General features: G+C 41.7%; 1 protein-coding gene across 1 annotated transcript in view; it reads right to left on the bottom strand.

The window, feature by feature from the left end:
- TENM4 (teneurin transmembrane protein 4) overlaps positions 1-17,688 on the bottom strand; it is a 375,350-nt gene that overhangs the window by 22,014 nt on the left and 335,648 nt on the right. Inside the window, exons 21-22 of the mRNA XM_023535518.1 lie at positions 15,570-16,447; positions 3,090-3,262 (exon numbers count right to left, since the gene is read on the bottom strand). Coding sequence (XP_023391286.1) covers positions 3,090-3,262; positions 15,570-16,447 — 1,051 coding nt within the window. The remainder of the gene's footprint in view (positions 1-3,089; positions 3,263-15,569; positions 16,448-17,688) is intronic.

Below are 17,688 nucleotides of genomic sequence, written 5' to 3'. Positions count from 1 at the left end.
CTGCACTGCCCTTTTCTTCAATAAATACTAGCCCAAGTCTTTCCTTAAAGGCTCTGCTTAAATGTCACCTCTTCCCAGAAGCTCTCCCTGTTGCACTGGTCAGAATGAATGCCAGCTCCTATATACTCCTTAACTTCTCTATGGGCCTCATTAGTGGTCTCACAGCTGAGGGGCGCAGGGTTCACTGCTCTGTTAATGACTGGATTCTCAAATACCTCAGTGCCTACCGTGAGAGGTGCTATTGCACAGAGATTAAGAGTGGGGACTGTGGAGCCAAGCTACTTGGATTCAAGTTCCAGCTCTGCCACTCTCTTGCTGTAAGACCTTAGGCTAATTCCTCAACTTCTTATGCCTCTGTTTCTTCATCTGTACACTGGGTATAATAATTGTACCTTTACCTCATAGGAATAAGTGAGATAATGAATATGAAGAGCTGAGAACAGTACTTGGCATATATGAAGTGTTATATAAATGTTAGCTATTACTAGTTTTTTTTTTTTTTTTTTTTGTGCTTGGTACTGTGCTAATCACTGTCACATATCTTGTCACCTCTGTCTCTACCACTCCATTTCATATACTTGTCATAGTGATTTTTTCTAGTATGATCACAGTCCTTCAGTAGCTCCCCATTGCCTTTAGATTAGTGGTTAAGAGAATAGGTTCTATAGCCTATATGTCTGGGTCCAAATACCCTACCAGCTATGTGACTTTGGACAAGCTACTTAACCTCTCGGTGCCTCATTGCCTTCATTTGGAAAATGGGTGCTATTAATAATACCTACCTCATCAGGTTGTGAGGATTAAATAGGACTATGAATGTAAAACACTAAAAATCTACTTCATACCAATAAGTGCTCCAAAATGTTAGCTATCATTATTGTCATTATTACAGGTCCTTAACTGAACTACATATATTCTAGACCATGTCAAGCTATTAAGGATGTAGTTTTCGTAGGAAACCCTCACCGAATCTTCCCTGCTAGAATGGCATCAAATTGGCCCCTCTCTCTCCCATTCCCCTGCCTCCATTTTTCTCCTTTTTTCTCTCTCGCACACAGAATTCTAAAATCTGCCTCAAACTTGCTATGCATTATTCACTGACAATCTGTATTTTACTTCCTTTGAACAGTGAAAAAGCCTGTGTCAATTTATCTTTTAAAGCTGCTTCTTGCTGAATCCACATACGTCCATTAATGGTGACTTTGGATGGAACGGCATCTGCAGAGGCCCATCTCAAATGATCTCCATTTAATGTGAGGTGTGACTTCCCAAGGCTGCTGCTCATTAGCAGCTACTTCTTATTTTTTCCCATAGTTCAGACATAAGATGAAACCAAAAGAGCTTTTAACAAAGACTACTGAGGTGGCTGCAAAACTGAGCATCTGGGCCTGGTACAAAAGAAGGAAAGGGAGCTTGGCTGAGGTACCAAAGAGGAAAAACAGGTACCATGTTTCCTGGATTCCAAGTGGTACTTTTCCTTTTCACATTTTAATGCTGCTGAAATTGCAATGTGTCTTAAGTCCTTTACGAATTTCAGGCAGTGTGTCCTCCCCTGCCCCGAAAAATTGTTATTAAATCGATGGTACATTTTAAAACCTTTTTGATGGTAGCTTTGATGGCACCTTTGAATTTCAAAAAGTTGCCCAAATATAAGAAAGGCTGTATTAACTTTGAGAAAATTGCTCCAAGCCAGCTTAGTGGTATGGAGTGGGTGAGACAATTCTTAACCATAGGGAAGAAAACAGGCCTGAAGGACAAGACGTTCGAGTAATTGGCAGCCTTGCTATCTTGGTCAGGCAGAATTCGGGCTGCCTTGGAATTGGTACCTTCTCTGGGTAATAACTCAGTCAGAGCATGAATACCTGGGGTGTGTCCCAACTCACTGCTACAGGTGCTTGGTGGGGAAGGAACACCAGGGCTTGATTTCTCTTTCTTTGACTGAAAACTGATATGGTTCTTTGAGTTTTTTTTAAAGGCATAGGACTATATTTGCGAGTAAAAGTGGCTGTAAAAATATACAGTTATTTTTTTTATGGTAAATCCAACTGCTTGTTAATTAATCCAGCAAGTATTTACTGAGCAATACCTTGTGCTTGGCCCATGCTGGTTACTCTATGCACATTGTCTAAAGAGATGGTCTGAGCAACCCTATGAGACAGGTGTTGTAATTCAGTCCCATTTTCCAGACCCGGAAACTGAGGCTCAAAGAAGAGTGACTCCGCCCAGTTTACACGGGTAGGAACTGGCACAGGAGGCATAGAGGTCCCAGCCCGGCTACCCCAGAACTCCTGCTGTTTGCACTGCTCCACACCTTTGACACGGCTTCAATTTGTTTTCTTTTCCCAGAGAAGAAAGTCAAGGGCCATAGTGACGTGGGTGGTGGCGGAATCCTAGCCCAAGGCTCCTTTTACTACTTTGTGTCAAAGCTTTTGGGAGTACAAAAAGCCATAGGGTAGGGATAGATCAAGCAAAGCTTTTCCTAGTGATGGACATTTTTCCCCCACGCATAGTAAGTCTGACGAAGCTGCGAACTTCACTCTAGGTCACCGCATCCCATGAGAACAATTGAAGCAGACAATTCACAGAAATGGTTCATCATTGTGATTTAGCTGAAGTTAAAAGATAGATTCAAATCAGGGATTATGTGATGGGTGTAGAGGGGAAAGGTCTCCTCTCTATGGAATCCTAGCATAGGTACAAACCATTCTCATCTGAGCTTCAGGAAGGACTTCTCCATGCCCAAATCCCTTTCGTAATTAGGTGTAATTATTTGGTCTTCTGTCCTTGCTTGTACCAGTGTGAGAGTAAGTCTTTAATCTGAAACTCATTAGAATGACAGAATAGTGAGGTCACCTGAATTAGGAGCTAATGGATTTTCTACCTTGTTCTGATGATAATGGAATGAGACAATGAAATATTACTCTGAAGTTTCTGTGAGGGAATTTACTGGATTTAGGAGAGGGAAACCAGTCGTAATGCTTTCCTGTTCTTGGGTAGCTCCAGCAGCAGCTTATTTCTTGTGTCATCCTCTTCCAAATGGGTGTCTACACTCCTCTGCCTCAAAGTCTCCAAGTCCCCACCTGGCTTACCTTGCAACAGTGTATAGAAGGCACCTGAGGCAGACAGGTTGGTGGTTATGGTGACATCATCCTTGCTTGAGGTCTCTACCTGGACGTGCACCGAGCTGTCTGTATCACTTCGGAAACTGCTCACCTGGCCAGTAGGGAAGGTCACATTTGTCAGGCGGCCAAAGCTGTCATACCTGAAAACCAAGGGGTTGCTCTGAGTAACAGAAACATAATGATGCTAGAACTGGAACTTGGCACATTCTACTTCATGACACAGTTTTGTATATTGTCTTTCTGGTGATTACATTTCCATGTCTCCTACATGTACTTGCACACAGTGTTCAGGACATGACTCCACCTGCTGATATGATAGATGCAGGCAAATGACTTACCTTTCTGAGTCTTCCTTTTCTAATTCATAACCCCTGCCCCGCCTACCTCCCAGGATTACTGTGAGGAACACGTGGAAGTGCCCTATAGCTATAAACGAATACTTACCCATGAAGGGTAAGATGATGGTGGCCATATGAGACTGCTGACCCAGTCTCAGAGCTTGGGGACTCCTAGCGGTGATGTGGTCAAACCTGATGCTTGATACCTTCTCAAAACCCCCAAGAACTGGTATACAGTTTTTTCCTGAACAACAATAGATGAGGCTTCCTAGGAAGCTACAGATCCTGAGAAAAGGGGACTCTGAATTCAAACCAGGACTCTGCTGCCACACAAGCAGCCTAAAAAGTTGGTCTTTTGCAGCCTCTTCCCATCTAGATTTCACATCTGGCACTAAGCAGCTATGTATCTGCAGCTCTCAAGACCTCACAGCTTTGCTCTGGTGTGGTCTTTCTGAAGCATCATGATTGAATTCTAATTCTCTTTCGCAGTATTAAAAGAAAGTAGTATTAAAAGTAAGAGCTACCATTCTTGAATAGCTATAACGTGCCAGGTATGGTGCTATTCCTTTTTCATATATTTTTTCATTTAATCCTCACAACTACTCTAAAAGGTATATATTATCTCTTTTTTGGAGGAGGCTCAGAAATTGAGGCTTAGGAAAGTGAAGTCACTGGTTCAAGGTCACATAGCTAATGTGTGGTAGAGTCAAATTTCATACTCAGCTCTGCTTCCAAGCCACCACTTGTTTCTGTGTTCCATTTGCAAATATCCATTGTGTGTGCTTGCCTACCTGCTGCAGAGTGGTTGTGAGATCGCAGAGAGTAGGCTATTAACATTTTAGTTATTATTTTTAATTATGGGAGGCTGAAGTATACAAAAGTAGGTTAAAATAGCCTTTTTGCACTTGAGTGTGAATGGGGAAAAAGTTCTCTATCCAGATGCCAATTATTTCTGACTTCTACTTATGCTCTAGCTTGTAGCACAGGTTCAGCCCCACTTGTCTCCCCCATGTACTCTGGGTCTCCCTACTGGATTTTTTTTCCTGTTCTGCTTTCACTACTGGGGTAAAGATGGTCCCTGGGATGCCAAAGGTTTTAATGATGGTGACATGAAAGGCCCCAAAGTTCAACTCCATCCTGGCTCCTTCAGCTGGGCCTGGCTTCCTGTCAGGACCCTTGTGGCCTGTAGTTTCTATGGTTTCAGGTGAGGCTTGGTAGATGAGACTAGGCACTGAGCAATTTTCTGCTGAAGGTCAGATTTGGGTGCTGCATGGATTCTGCCATCTGCCAACTCTTTCTGTCCCTGTGTCTGATCACGGTATTCATTACACTGAATGATAACAGTCTCTGGGACAGTTTATCACAGAGAAGGTGTTGGTAAAGGTCTTTTGAATGACTCACTCAGTCCTTGATCTAAGACTAACTCTGCGGGAAGAGCCAGGGAGGCATTGGGAAAGTTGAATCTCTCTGTTGCTGAGGCCTGAGGAGGGAGAACAGAAGATCTTTCCAAGATGGTGAGCAATGCAGTGGTCTCTACCATATATGCCAGGTCCGGGCTTGGAGGAGCAAAGCTGTGGGACTGTCATCAGTCCTTTGGCCTCTCATATTGGTAGTTAAGGGACTTTGGAAACCTGTTTCTTGTCATCGTTTCTCATTTTTATTCCTTAGTATTGAGTCAGGTTCTTGTAAGAAAAGGTCAGTCTGGCTTAGGGGAGGGTGGTGGTGTGGCTTGAAACCTGGACTGGAGGGTCAAAGGTGCAGCATGGCCCTCAAAGGCAGGTGAGTGAGGCTTCTGAGAGAAGATGCTAGGAAGGAGGGCAAGTCTTGGGGCAAAGATCTGGAATGTTTGCCCTAAGGCCTCCCTCATCTGGAGACTCTCTTGGAGCTCTGATCTCTTTAACTCTAGGGAACACTGATGTTCTTTTTAACCCTTTTATGGCTGCTGGAAATATGAACAGGGAGGAACTTACACACACACACACACACACACAATGTGGTTATCTCTGGGAGGTAGAATTACAGGTGATTTTAATTGTTTATTTATACATGTGTTATATTCCCAAGATTTTCTATAATTAACATAAGTTAATTATTTTCATAATCAGAAAAATCCTGTGACAATGCAACTCATGCCACATATAGGGAGCCTGTGAGCGTGGTTATCTTGGGGAAGAGGATCTTTTAAATTACTGGCATTTATAGAAGAGACTCATTATAGGACATCTGCCAATATCAATCTCCAGGGCTTTTCAGTAAAATGCTACCTGGGAACCCCCAATTTGTGAGCCAAAAATCAAGACCCCCCACAAACCAGCTCTGCCCTGTTCATCTTAACTGTATCTGTAGTCTGTGAGTAAGCTAAGCCCTGCCAGATCCTGAGTCATCTTTTTAAATCAGCAGAAGATCCACTTCAGTTCAACAGTTACATGCGGTGGGTATGCTGGTCTAGTCTGGTTCTTGAAACACCTGTTATCCATGTAGATACTTTTTATTAGTGAAACTACTTACTCATACTGTCTAATTTCCTGATGTAACTGGATAAAGAAGATTTTATTATATCAAGCAGGAGACTTAAGAAAGAGTTTTGGAGCCTTACAAATAAGAATTGATAGAGCGATTATTGATTAGAGGTCAGATGTCACTTCAGTGCTACTTCTAAGAAGGCCTCATTCAAATGCCACCTCATAAAGCCCTCTCTGGTCTCTTCTGTCTTTTCTCCCAATGAGACTCTGGCACAGCTCTACCATCGAATGTGTCACCTGCATTGAAATGTACCAGTTGTCTTCTGCTTGTCAAGGCCTGGGAGTGCCTGAATCAGGACAGGGCTGTGGAGTCAGATGCCAGACTGGGAATCTGGATTCCACCACCTGTCAGCAATGGGACCCTGGGGGACCGGCTCTCAGTTCATCTCTGCTTCTCCAGCATTGGGACTGACACAGAGAAGACAGGCAAGGAATGTTGGCTTAACAAAGAAATGAATGCATGTTTGGATATGCTCTGTTGGAGGAGAGAAACCATGATTCAGTCACGTTACCTCTTGCAGGACTTGAAAGAGGCTCAACGCACAGTAGGTACATGATAAACATCTGCTCAGTGCACAAATACAGAAACAACTGCTTTCACTAAATGATACTTTAGCAATCTCTATAGGCATTTCCTTAGAGTTTTAGTCCCTAAGACAGAAAGAGGCTTTGCATAAAGGCACACAAGTGTAATTATTATTGAAAGTAGCCTGTAATACATAATTAAATCAAGCCCGAAGAAGATACAATGAAAAGGCCCTGTGCCTTCAAGATCTGGTTTTTATTTTATATGAGATGGCTGAAAAACAGTAATTTTCACTCTTCACATTTTCCATTAGAAGGACTGAATGTCTTAATTAAATGAACATCAAATAGAACAGCCAATTTATAGAATTTCCTTGTCTTTTATTCATTCATTTTGGTACCTTCCAGAGCTTGAGAAATGCCACTGATCTCTGTGCTGCCTGATCAATACCAGTGATTATCCCATCAGAACACTGCTGCTTCTGCCTCTGCAGGGGAGAACTGGAGCTGCCCGTCCTCTGGGCGTTGGACACCTTTGCCCGTGGCCCCCTCTGTGGGGCCTTTCTTTTCCTGTTGCAGAGCTGCCGGGAGAAAGGAGGCGGCACTGCCCAACAAGGGGCATGAGGGACAGTTCTCTGCCCTCTCTGGGTTCCAAGCAGTTGCTTAAGCCGTGGCCCCATGACTGGGTGACTCTGGACAATGGTTTAGTTACATCTGTCCTGGCTTAGAGTACAGACACTTTCCAAGTACTTAAAGTGGCAAATATTCTTACTTTCTAATGAAGAGGAATGGAAGGAACGTGTTGGGGTGAGAGGGTCCTTGGAGCCAGATAGTCTAGGCTATGGATCCGGCCTTTACACAGCCTTTACACTGGGACTCTTGAGGATGGACACTCAGTTCTGTTCTCCTGCTACCTATCAACCCCTTACCACAAATGATGTTATTTCGGGCAGGTTACATAACATAACCTCTGTGAGCCCGTTCTCTCCTTTATGAAATGAGGATAATATCTATCTTAGGGAAAGATTGTGAAGATCAAAAAAGGTAACATGTTTAAAATAAAATGAAAATTCTTACCAAGGCCTGCAGGACTCAATGAGACTTCCTTCCTAGAATGTCAATGCCCTGAGGGAAGGGACTTTGGTCACTGATACATACCCAGAACTGAGAAGAATGCCTGGCGGATGCTCCACACTGTGAGCGAATGTTGGTTGAATGACCTGCTCCTCCTGTCTTTTTTTCCAATTTCACTTCGAACCCTTCTCCTCTATACTGCTATCTGCTTTTGTTCTCCAAACATGCCAAGCTCAAACCAGGCTTGGGGTGCTCTCACTGGACCCCATTGCTGGGAATACTCTTCTCTCCAATCTTGGTATGTCTAGTTGCTTTCATTATTCATGTTTTGGTTCAAATGTTATCACTTCAGCAAGGTCTTTCCTGATTACCCTTTCTAAAATAGGTCCTCCTATCTCTATCACATTATCTTATTTTATTATCTTTGTTATACCTATTCTATTGTTTCTGTGTTTGCCTCTCTCCTCCCACTAGAATATAAGCTCCATGAGGACAAGGGCTTGTCTGCATTCTCAGTGCCTGGAGAAGTACCCAGCATATAAAAGATACTCAATATATATTTCTTGGATGGGTGAATGAATGAATGAATAGTAGATATTGCCGTTTTCTCAAGACGTGGACTGAGAATAACCAAGAATCCCATCTCTTTTAACTACCCACTTCCATATGAAGAAGGGAAAGTTCACTAATATTCATAGAGTATTGTTTAGGTACTAAGCACTATGCTCATAACCATCTTTTGAGGTAGGCATTATCATCGTCATTCCACAGTTTGTGAAGGTTGAGGCTCAGAAAGGAAAAGTAATTTGTCTAACATCACACAGGTCTGTCTGACCTTAAAGGTTGTGTTCCTTCATCAACCTTCCCATAAAAATGATGCTATTTCAAATCAAAACTTTTGTGTTCATCACTACATTAAAGAAAAAAATTGAGTTTGGAAATCTCAAGTGGATCAAGAAGACTGACAGTTTTCTCTTCAAGATACTTTGCTCTGATAACGCTGCCATTGACTCTGCAGTGATGCTGGCCCCTATTTGGGGGATATGATGGAGATGGCCAGATGACTGTCTTTTCATTATTTCCTTCCACTGACTTTTCTTCACTCCATTTCCTCAAAATATTTTTGGAGCACAGGGAAAGAAAACACATAAAATATTCATATAGTTGCTGTGAACCTGGTTCTCAGAAGAGGACCAGTAAAGGTTATCTTCACACACACACTGCAAGGCTTTCTTCTTCACACTCAATACTTCACATCTAAAGCCACTTAACTATGTGCAGCCAGCAAGGAAAATGCCAAATTGCCTCACTAATACTAACTTTTGCTGAGACTTTTTGATTCGAAAATAAAAGATTTGATTTTTATAACTTTCATCTATGATTGTTTCAAACACCACTATCATCAACAAGAAGAAATGAACACTGTGTCCTCTGTGAATAATTAGAGTTCACAGCCCATGCACATGGATAGTTCCTTTGGCCTCAGGTGACTATAATAGATGGCATCACTACATCAATAGCTCCTCCAAAACTATATCAGAGCCAGGGTATTTTCTGGCTTCTGCAATAAAAATTAATACTTGCTGCTCATAGAATTAAGTCCCAACAATGAGTTCCAGCCTTCGGGATTTCTAAGATCTGGCCCACCATACACTGTAAGGTCTTCTCTCTCACTGATGTTGTACTTGAGGCAGTGCATCTGGTAGAAAGTGCATTTGGTAGAAAGATTTCAGGTAGATCTGGGGTTGAATCCTAGCTCTGACAGTTATGTATACAGTGTCACAGAGCCAATCAATGTCTGTGCTGGTTACTCTCTCCTCAGATTCATTCTGTGCCCTTCTCCATGTCTAGAAGAGCTGACACCTGCAGACTACAATGCTAGGGTTCTCTTGGTTTGTTTCTGGTTGGATCCAGTCAATGGTAACCACTGGCAAGAGACTGGAGGTCAAGAGGAGAAGTTTTCACTTCTCCCATCTTCAGTGCCACATTTCTAATAGTGGCCACATCTATCTGCAATTACAGCTTCTACCAGATGGCTTCTCCTTTGTGGTTATAGCTCCAACTGGGATTCAGTAACAACATCCTATTTCTTCCCTGCCTTGCCCTTTAGCCCACTGGTCAGTCATGGTTGTTCACTATTTTTAGTGCCTGGGTGCCTGCCTCACCATCTTTTCTGGGTTCCTTTATCCCTGCCTATACCTCTATAACATTTCTTTATTTGAAATTTTTGCTGGGTATAGAATTCTGGGTTGGTAGTTTTTTTTTCTTTTTTCTTTCAGCATTTCTATTTTCTAGCTTGCATGGTTTCTGATGAGAAGTCTACTGTAATTTTTATCTTTGACCCTCTATGAAATGCCTTTTTTTTCTGACTGCTTTCAAAGTTTTCTCTTTTTCTTTTGTATTCAGCAATTTAAATATATGCCTAGATATGTGTGTGTGTGTGTGTGTGTGTGTGTGTGTGTGTGTGTGTGTGTATTCTGTTTGGTACCGTCTAAGAATTTTGGGTCTGTAGTGTGGTGTCTATCATTACTTATGGATAATTCTTAAATCCTTAAATATTTCTTCTGCCTTATTCTTTCTCTCTTCTCCTGGAATTTCAATTACATGTATAGTAGACGAGCTAATACTGTCCCCCCGCTTTGGATGTCCTGATCTATATCTATATCTATATCTATATCTATATCTATATCTATATCTATATCTATATCTATATCTATATCTATATCTATCTATATCTATATATCTATCTATACATACGTACATACATATATATGTGTGTGTCTGTGTGTGTGTGTGTAATTATATATATATATATATGTATATATATATATATATTTTTTTTTTTACTAATTTTTCTCTTTGTATTTCAGTCTGGGTAATTTCTATTGACTCATCTTCTTTCCTTAGCTGTGTCAAGCCTACTGATAAGCCCATCAGAGGCATTCTTCATCTCTGCGATTGTGTTTTTCATTTCTAGCATTTTCATTTGGTTCTCTCTTATAGTTTCCACTTCTCTGCTGAAATTATCCATCTGGTCTTATATACTGTTCACTTTTTCCATTAGAATCTTTAACATAATTATAGTTATTTTAAATCCCCTAAAAGGTAGTTTCAACATCTGTGTCATATCTGAGTGTGCTTCTGATGATTCCTTTGCCTCTTGGGAATGTGTTGCTTTTTCTTGCCTTTTTTTGTATGTTCAGTTTGAAGTGTGACATCTAGTGTATCACAGTAGAGACTGAGGTAACAGGTTTTATGCCTGGAGATGGGTATGAGTTTACTTCTATTAGGACTTTAGTGAGGGTGTTTGAGTTAATTTAGTTAGAATTTGGACTGGCTTTGACATTTGTTTCAATGGCTAACCTTAGTGCACTACAGACTTTAAATTCCTCTAGTGATACCTATGTTTTGGATGCAAAACTGCTTTTTTGCCCCCTTAACGTTGACTCCATCCTCGGCTTTAGGTCCTCTGTGCTGCAGCTCAGAGAGAGTCTCTTCCCATGCTCTTGTCCCTTTCTTGTCTCTTTCCTAGTACTATTCTGCTTTTTATTGTTATGTTTAGTTTTTTAGCTAGCATTGGGAGTTGGGAGGAGGGTGAACCTGAGAGTTCTCTACTATTCTGATCAAATTTCAGTCTTATATTCCCATATGTCCCTGAGTCTCAGGAGTATGGTGTCTTTAGTGCTCTTATCCCCTTTCAGGCTGTAATTCTGGGCCCGTTACATATTCCTGCTCCCCTCCCAGCAGAAGTTCAAAAAATGTTTTCTTCTCTCATTTGGTTGCAAAGGGTTTCCACCAGTGCCTAAGTAGGACAGTGTTAGTTTCCTTTCTCTTCGCAGGTGAAGGCTTTTGCTCCATCTGGGAGATTAGGTGAGAAGAGTCTGGGTGGAGCAGGCCGAATTTGTGCTCCTTCGGCAGCAGCTGCTGCACCCCTCCCCCAGATCTGTCACAGGGGACACTTTCTTAAATCCTTCTCTACTCTTTTTTGAGTGTACCTGGTGGGGTTTGTGGAGAAAAGTTCTGAAGAGGATGTGGACTCTCCCAATTTCTGCAGCCTCCAAGAGCTTCATACTCTCTTGCCAGTACATAGTCAGCCTTTATAAACTCTCCAACCACCCCAGCTGAACTCTTCTTACTGGTGACTGGCTGTATTTACTAAAGGTAAGATACTGCTCACATCTTATCTTTCTCTCCAGGAATACGTCTCTCTTGGGTTTGGTCAGTTGATTGCCCTGTGACCTCAGAGAATGAGTTAAAGGAAAATCCACGAATTTGTCATTTGTTTCTCTTATTTTCCTTATAAGGTTGTGAATGATGCTTTTTCTAGCTCTTACATCCTCAACGAAACCCAGAAGCAGTCTCTTCATTTGAACCATTTAAAGAATTCTATGTCCTGCTGGGAGCATTGATAGTATTGGAGCTGGGATTTCAATCTAGTAGTCTTCTCACTACAGCATATTTTTTCTTCCTTTCTTTACCTCCTTTCTTTCCTAAATTTACATTTCACTTATAAAATATTTACTGAGCATCTAGTAGGTGGTAAGTCCTAAGCTTGATAATACAGAGATAAATTAATTAGGGTCACATAGTAGTGAAAATAACTATGACAGGGGCTGTCATGGGATGTCAGAGTCACTTTCCCTGATGAAACTTGGGGAAACTAGTTGCTCATGTCCACCCAGCAAGCCAATTTTAGAACCTGCCTCATACTCATCAGGCCATTTCCTTAGCCACCAAATGTCATCTGCCCAGAGCCCAAGTCTGAAATTAATGATGCCACACATTGGGGATGAAGACTACATTATAGATTCCTTTGAAGTTTTATACCAGCAGATCTGTGGGCTGAGGGAAGGAAAGTAATCTTGATTCCCCAGAATTGTGAATTCTTTAAGTTGCTATGAAGTGTCTGATGTTTACGTTACATGTATTATTTAATCTGTTGAGAGGACTGATAAAGCCAACTTAAAATTTGGTTTAGTAATAGCCTATCTCATGCTTTTTTTTTTTTTTTTTAATATTAGAGCATTTGGGATGGAATCCACTAAGCTGCCTCATGGAGCTAAATGTAGAAAATTCACTAGAGCAATGGTGCATTGGCAAAATATGTCCAAATCTACATTAAGAAACTCCATAATGATAATATCACACCCTTACTTCTTGGCAGCTTTGTAGTTTGCAAAGCATTTTTACTTTCAGTATTTATTTAGTTTTTTGATCTTTACAATGGTGCTGAAATGAGGTAAGGCAGGCATCATGTCTGTCTGGTTGAGACTTGTGTCTGGAAGCCAACCAACTGCCTCTGAGTCACATGGCTAACACACAGTGAAAATAGCTAACTGGTATCCTCATTTTGTTCACAGTCTGAGCGGAACCATTTTTCCTTGACCTAATCTGCATACTTTTCCCAGCCCATTTGGAATATTCTTCGGGACCTGACCCCTTTCTTAGTTCTAATACCTCAGATTTGACTTGATCCTGCTCTTCTGGTCTGATCTCTAATTCCCTACCTACTTCAATTACTTCTTTTGTCTGCTCTTTTGGTTAGTTTACTTGCAGCTGCTCCTGGGTACTACCTTTCATGACCAAACAACATTTCTGCACTTACTGGTACTGCCACTAATACTGCTTGATATAATGATGATGATGATGATGATGATAATAATAATAATAATAATGACGACAACAGCAGCAGCTGCCATCTGAGTACTTATGATGAGTAAGACTGAGTTTTCTGTATTTTATTTCATTGAAATTTTAAATTTCAGACTGTCCCTGTGAAACAGATACTATTTTTATTCCTGTCATACAGATCAGTCACAAAGAACTTAGGTGAATCTAGTCAGTGTAGTTGAAAAAACATATTTGTGTTCTGGCTCTACCATGTATGTACTCACAGTGATTTTAGACAGAATAGTCACCTAATCTCTCTGTGCCTCTCAGTTTGTTCACCTGTAAAAAATATAGATGGCAATTTCTACCATTTGAAGTTGCTGTGAAGATTAAATGGGAAAGAGCCTGGTATACAGTAGGATCTCAAAAAGCGTGAGTTTCTCTTTTTATTTTAGGGCTTTTATTTTCCACTCGGGTACTATTTAGTGGATACTATGGAATTCCAAACATCGTTTTATTAAAAGTGATTGTACTAACTTTTCCTTCTTAATAAACATCAACTCTGGCTGTGTATTTTATCAGGGAAGACAGGGATGGGAAATGGGATCCTTTCTGGTAGATGTGTAGGAAATAGTTTTAGATTTCAGGGTTGGTTGAGAATAACCGTTGCAGTGATGTGTAAGCATTCAGTTTGGGATTAGAGAGTGACCTCGGGAACTAATTGAGTACACCGACTTGCTCTGACAAAGAAACCCCTGTATTGGCTAAATAATGTATAAGAGATTTCCATCAGGCAATGGGGGAAAATTGAATTATTTAGTATATTTCCATTTCAATGAGTTAATCAAGATAATTGCTGTTTTCCTGGATCTTTGTCTTTTCTTTTTAATTAACAAGGCCCTTGTTTGGAGAAAGGAAGTTAGCCAGTGAACTTTGTACAAATTGCTGTGACATTTTTTGGTGCAAATTGTATTTAAAAATCTATTACAGATTTTTTTCCTTTGGATTCTAGGACTGTGAGAAACTGATGCTTGATCAAGCTTGAGAAAAATTTACGGTTCAAAGATTCAAGTTCATTTGGGACTAACAAACTCAGCAGTGGGCAGCGGGGCAGAGCTGAAAGAGCATGAGCTCTGACATTAGACACACTTGGGTTGTGATCCCTGATCTGTTACATTCTCACTATATAACAGTGGACAAAGGAGCATCTCTGAGCCTCAGTTTCTGTTTCTGTAAAACAGATATCATCCCTTTTCTAGAGCTGTTGTGAAGATTAATGCAATAATGTGGTTCCTAGCCCATATCTGATGTGCAACAAAGCTAGTTCCTTCCCCATCACCTGCATATATGTTCAGTAGTCTCAGTTGTCTGGAACATGATGAAGACCTCAAAAAGAAGCTCAGAAAAATCTAAATAGAAAAGGAGATGTTACAAAATCTATTCATTATAATAGCTCATAGAGGAACATCTCAGATATACATATTTTATTTTGAATAGGATTAGAATAAACTGAAATCTGGTTCTCTGACCACACCATTTAAGAAGTTCTGTTGTGGATGAAAAGAAGGGACGTGAGCTACTTGAAGCAGGCACCATGATTGAAATAAATAGTGACACGACAGCGCCACACTGAGGGAAGAAGGAGTGAAATGATACCAGTTAGACACAGGAGCTAATGAAAGAAAGTTCAGAATCATTTTGGCCAGGAGTGAAGGGTTCTGTAGCCTCATTGCCTCACTTCCTGGGAGCTATCTTCATATTATAGCATAATATGTAATTGTGGATATTCCTTATTATTGATCTCGACTCATAAAAAGAAAGGTTTCATTATTTCTGCATAATGTGTTTGAGAAGGGAGGCATGTAAAGTACTTCATAAATTCCAAACGAAATGGTTCGAGTGAAAAAAAAAAAATTCTTTGAAACTTGAATATGTGAGCTTCAATTATGTGAACAATTCACCCACATGGAACTGTTTCTTCTCTCACTACCATATTTCTAAACAGTGGTCATATGAAGATGCTAGCACGCTATCAAGTACCTTCATCTACATCACCTCCCTGTGGTATGCTGGGAAGGTAGTCACTGTTTCCGTTTTACAGATGTGGAAACTGAGGCCTAGAGAGATTAAGTCCATAGGAGAGCTGGGATTAAAGCCCAATTCCTCTGACCTCAAAGCTCATGCCTTTTCCGCTACACCATGTTCCTTCCTAAGAGCAATCGTCTGGAATATGAACAGGCAGAACATATTATAAGTAATGGTTTGCATCCCAATTCTTGAACTAAAATGAAATACCAAAAATTAACACTCTATCAATTCGCCTCTAATCCTACATCTCATGAAACAAAACCATTAAACGGCTTTGTTATAATACTTACTCGTAAAATGTTGTCCATCCATTTTCATTGCTTTTAGTTGCCAGAAGGCCAGAGTTGCCATGGTATGTCATCATGGCCAATTCATGTCCTTGCGTGGTCACACTCTTGAGTGCACTGTTGGTGCCCATGGTCACCCAGTACACCTGGCCATCTGGGACCACCAGCCAGAGGGGCAGCCCGGTAGAATCTCGGCGGACGTTTACCATGTTGCCATTGTTGTCTGTGATGAGGGTGACATCACCGTCCCCGGTGTAGGTGAAGTTGTACAGGTAATCTCCTGTGGGCAGGCTTTGGGTGTACAGATGTTTGCCACTGGTATCAAACAGGTAGAGCTCCTGGTCGATTGGTGAGGACAGCTCATACATGTTCTGGTTGTTGAGGAAAGGCTTGTTCTTCCTGATAAACCGAATTCGGATATTCCCAAGGTCAGCCACGTAGAGTTCCCCATCAGCACATACAGCCAAGGAAGATGGGGTATTCAGCTTTGCATCCTTGGCATAACCATCATCTCCAGAGAAACAATCACAGTTGGCATCATTTTTACAGTCACATCCACTGGGGGCTCCAGCAACTAGTGAGATCTCTCCACTAGTGGTAACCTGCCTGATGCGATTGATCTTCTTCTCATCAGTCTCAGCGATATACAGGACACCATTGTGAGAGACACCCAAGGCGGTGGCTGACTCCAGGGTTGCGTGGATGGCTACCTTGCTCAGCAGGAAGTGGTCAATGCCAGGGACCTGGCAGTGCATGGGCCTCCCAGCGACAATACGCACCTGGTGATTTTCAGAGATTTGCAGGACCACATTGTTGTCGAGGACATAAAGCGAGTTGTCCATTGGATTAATGGCTAAGTCTGTGGGCCACTCCAGGCGAACCTGACAATGGAGACACCGACACTCAAATGCCTGGCAAGGTGACCACCACTAATCATCCCAGACCCCATATAGCTAGCCTATAACAGCATCCCAAGTGCCTTCACATGCAGTCCTGCCTGATCCTCACAGCAGTCTGTCATCAGCAATAGACGTCAGGTCCCTGATCAGAGTGAAATAATGCAAGAGCTGCCACTGAGACATCTGATGGTCTCTATTAGACTGACAAAACATAAAGAACAAACAATAAAAAAAAGCAAAGAAACAAAGAAAGTAGGCAAGAGACAGACTTTGGAGTCAGACAGGCCTGGGTTCTGATCCTAGCCCCACTACTTACGACCTTGGGCAAGTTACTTTGCCTCTCTGAGCCTCAATATTCACATCTGTAAAGCAAGAATGACAATAGTCCAGAGTGCCTGACCCATAATAAATTCTCTGATAATGGCAGCTAATGTTATGGACGTGGGTGGGGAAGGCAGATGGAGTCTGGAGGCTGAAGTAGGAGTTGCCCAGAGGCTTAAGAGAGACTCTTCATGAATTGTTGATATGATTTTTATATGAAAGATGACTTCTTGATTCTTTGAGTTCATGGATTAACACATGGCTAAATGCTGGAGATATAAAGACAACCATGACCCCTGTCTGACATAGTTCCAGATCGGGAATTCTCAAATCTGGCCACACATCCAAATTACCTGCAGTGATTTCTGAAAGTATTGGTGCTCGAATCCCACCCCCGGTTAATGAAATCAGATCCACAGGCACTGGCAGGGTTTTAAAAGCTTCCTGGGAGATTCCAATGCGGGGCTGAGAATCACAATGGATTCTTTCTCCTTCTAGTGTGATCACTGGACCAGCACCACCGTCATCACCTGGGAGCTGGTCAGTAATGTAGAGTAGCAGGTGTCACCCAAACCTACTAAATCAGAGTCTGCATTTAAACAAAAACCCTGGGTGACTCTTGTACACACTGAAGTTTGTGAAGCCCTGCTCTAGATATTGGTTTCTAGTAGCTCAGAGAACAGGTGATCTCAAAAGAGATTAATGGAGCTGACAATGGGAAGGAGGGGTTCAGCAGTCCTAGGCCCAATGGCTGAGCCAGGCTGGGAAGCTGGAAGGAACGTGGTGAGCCTTGTTCATACCTGTAGGCATACAGGGATGGCTACTGGCAGGTCTGAGGTGAGAAATGCTTTGTCAAATGGATGTGGAGGCTAGACTGCAAGATAGATCACACTGGGAGGAGC

The sequence above is a fragment of the Pteropus vampyrus genome, unplaced genomic scaffold (genome assembly GCF_000151845.1).
Source record: "Pteropus vampyrus isolate Shadow unplaced genomic scaffold, Pvam_2.0 Scaffold141, whole genome shotgun sequence".
Classification (NCBI taxonomy): Eukaryota; Metazoa; Chordata; class Mammalia; order Chiroptera; family Pteropodidae; genus Pteropus; species Pteropus vampyrus.
This window is presented reverse-complemented; position numbering and strand designations above follow the sequence as displayed.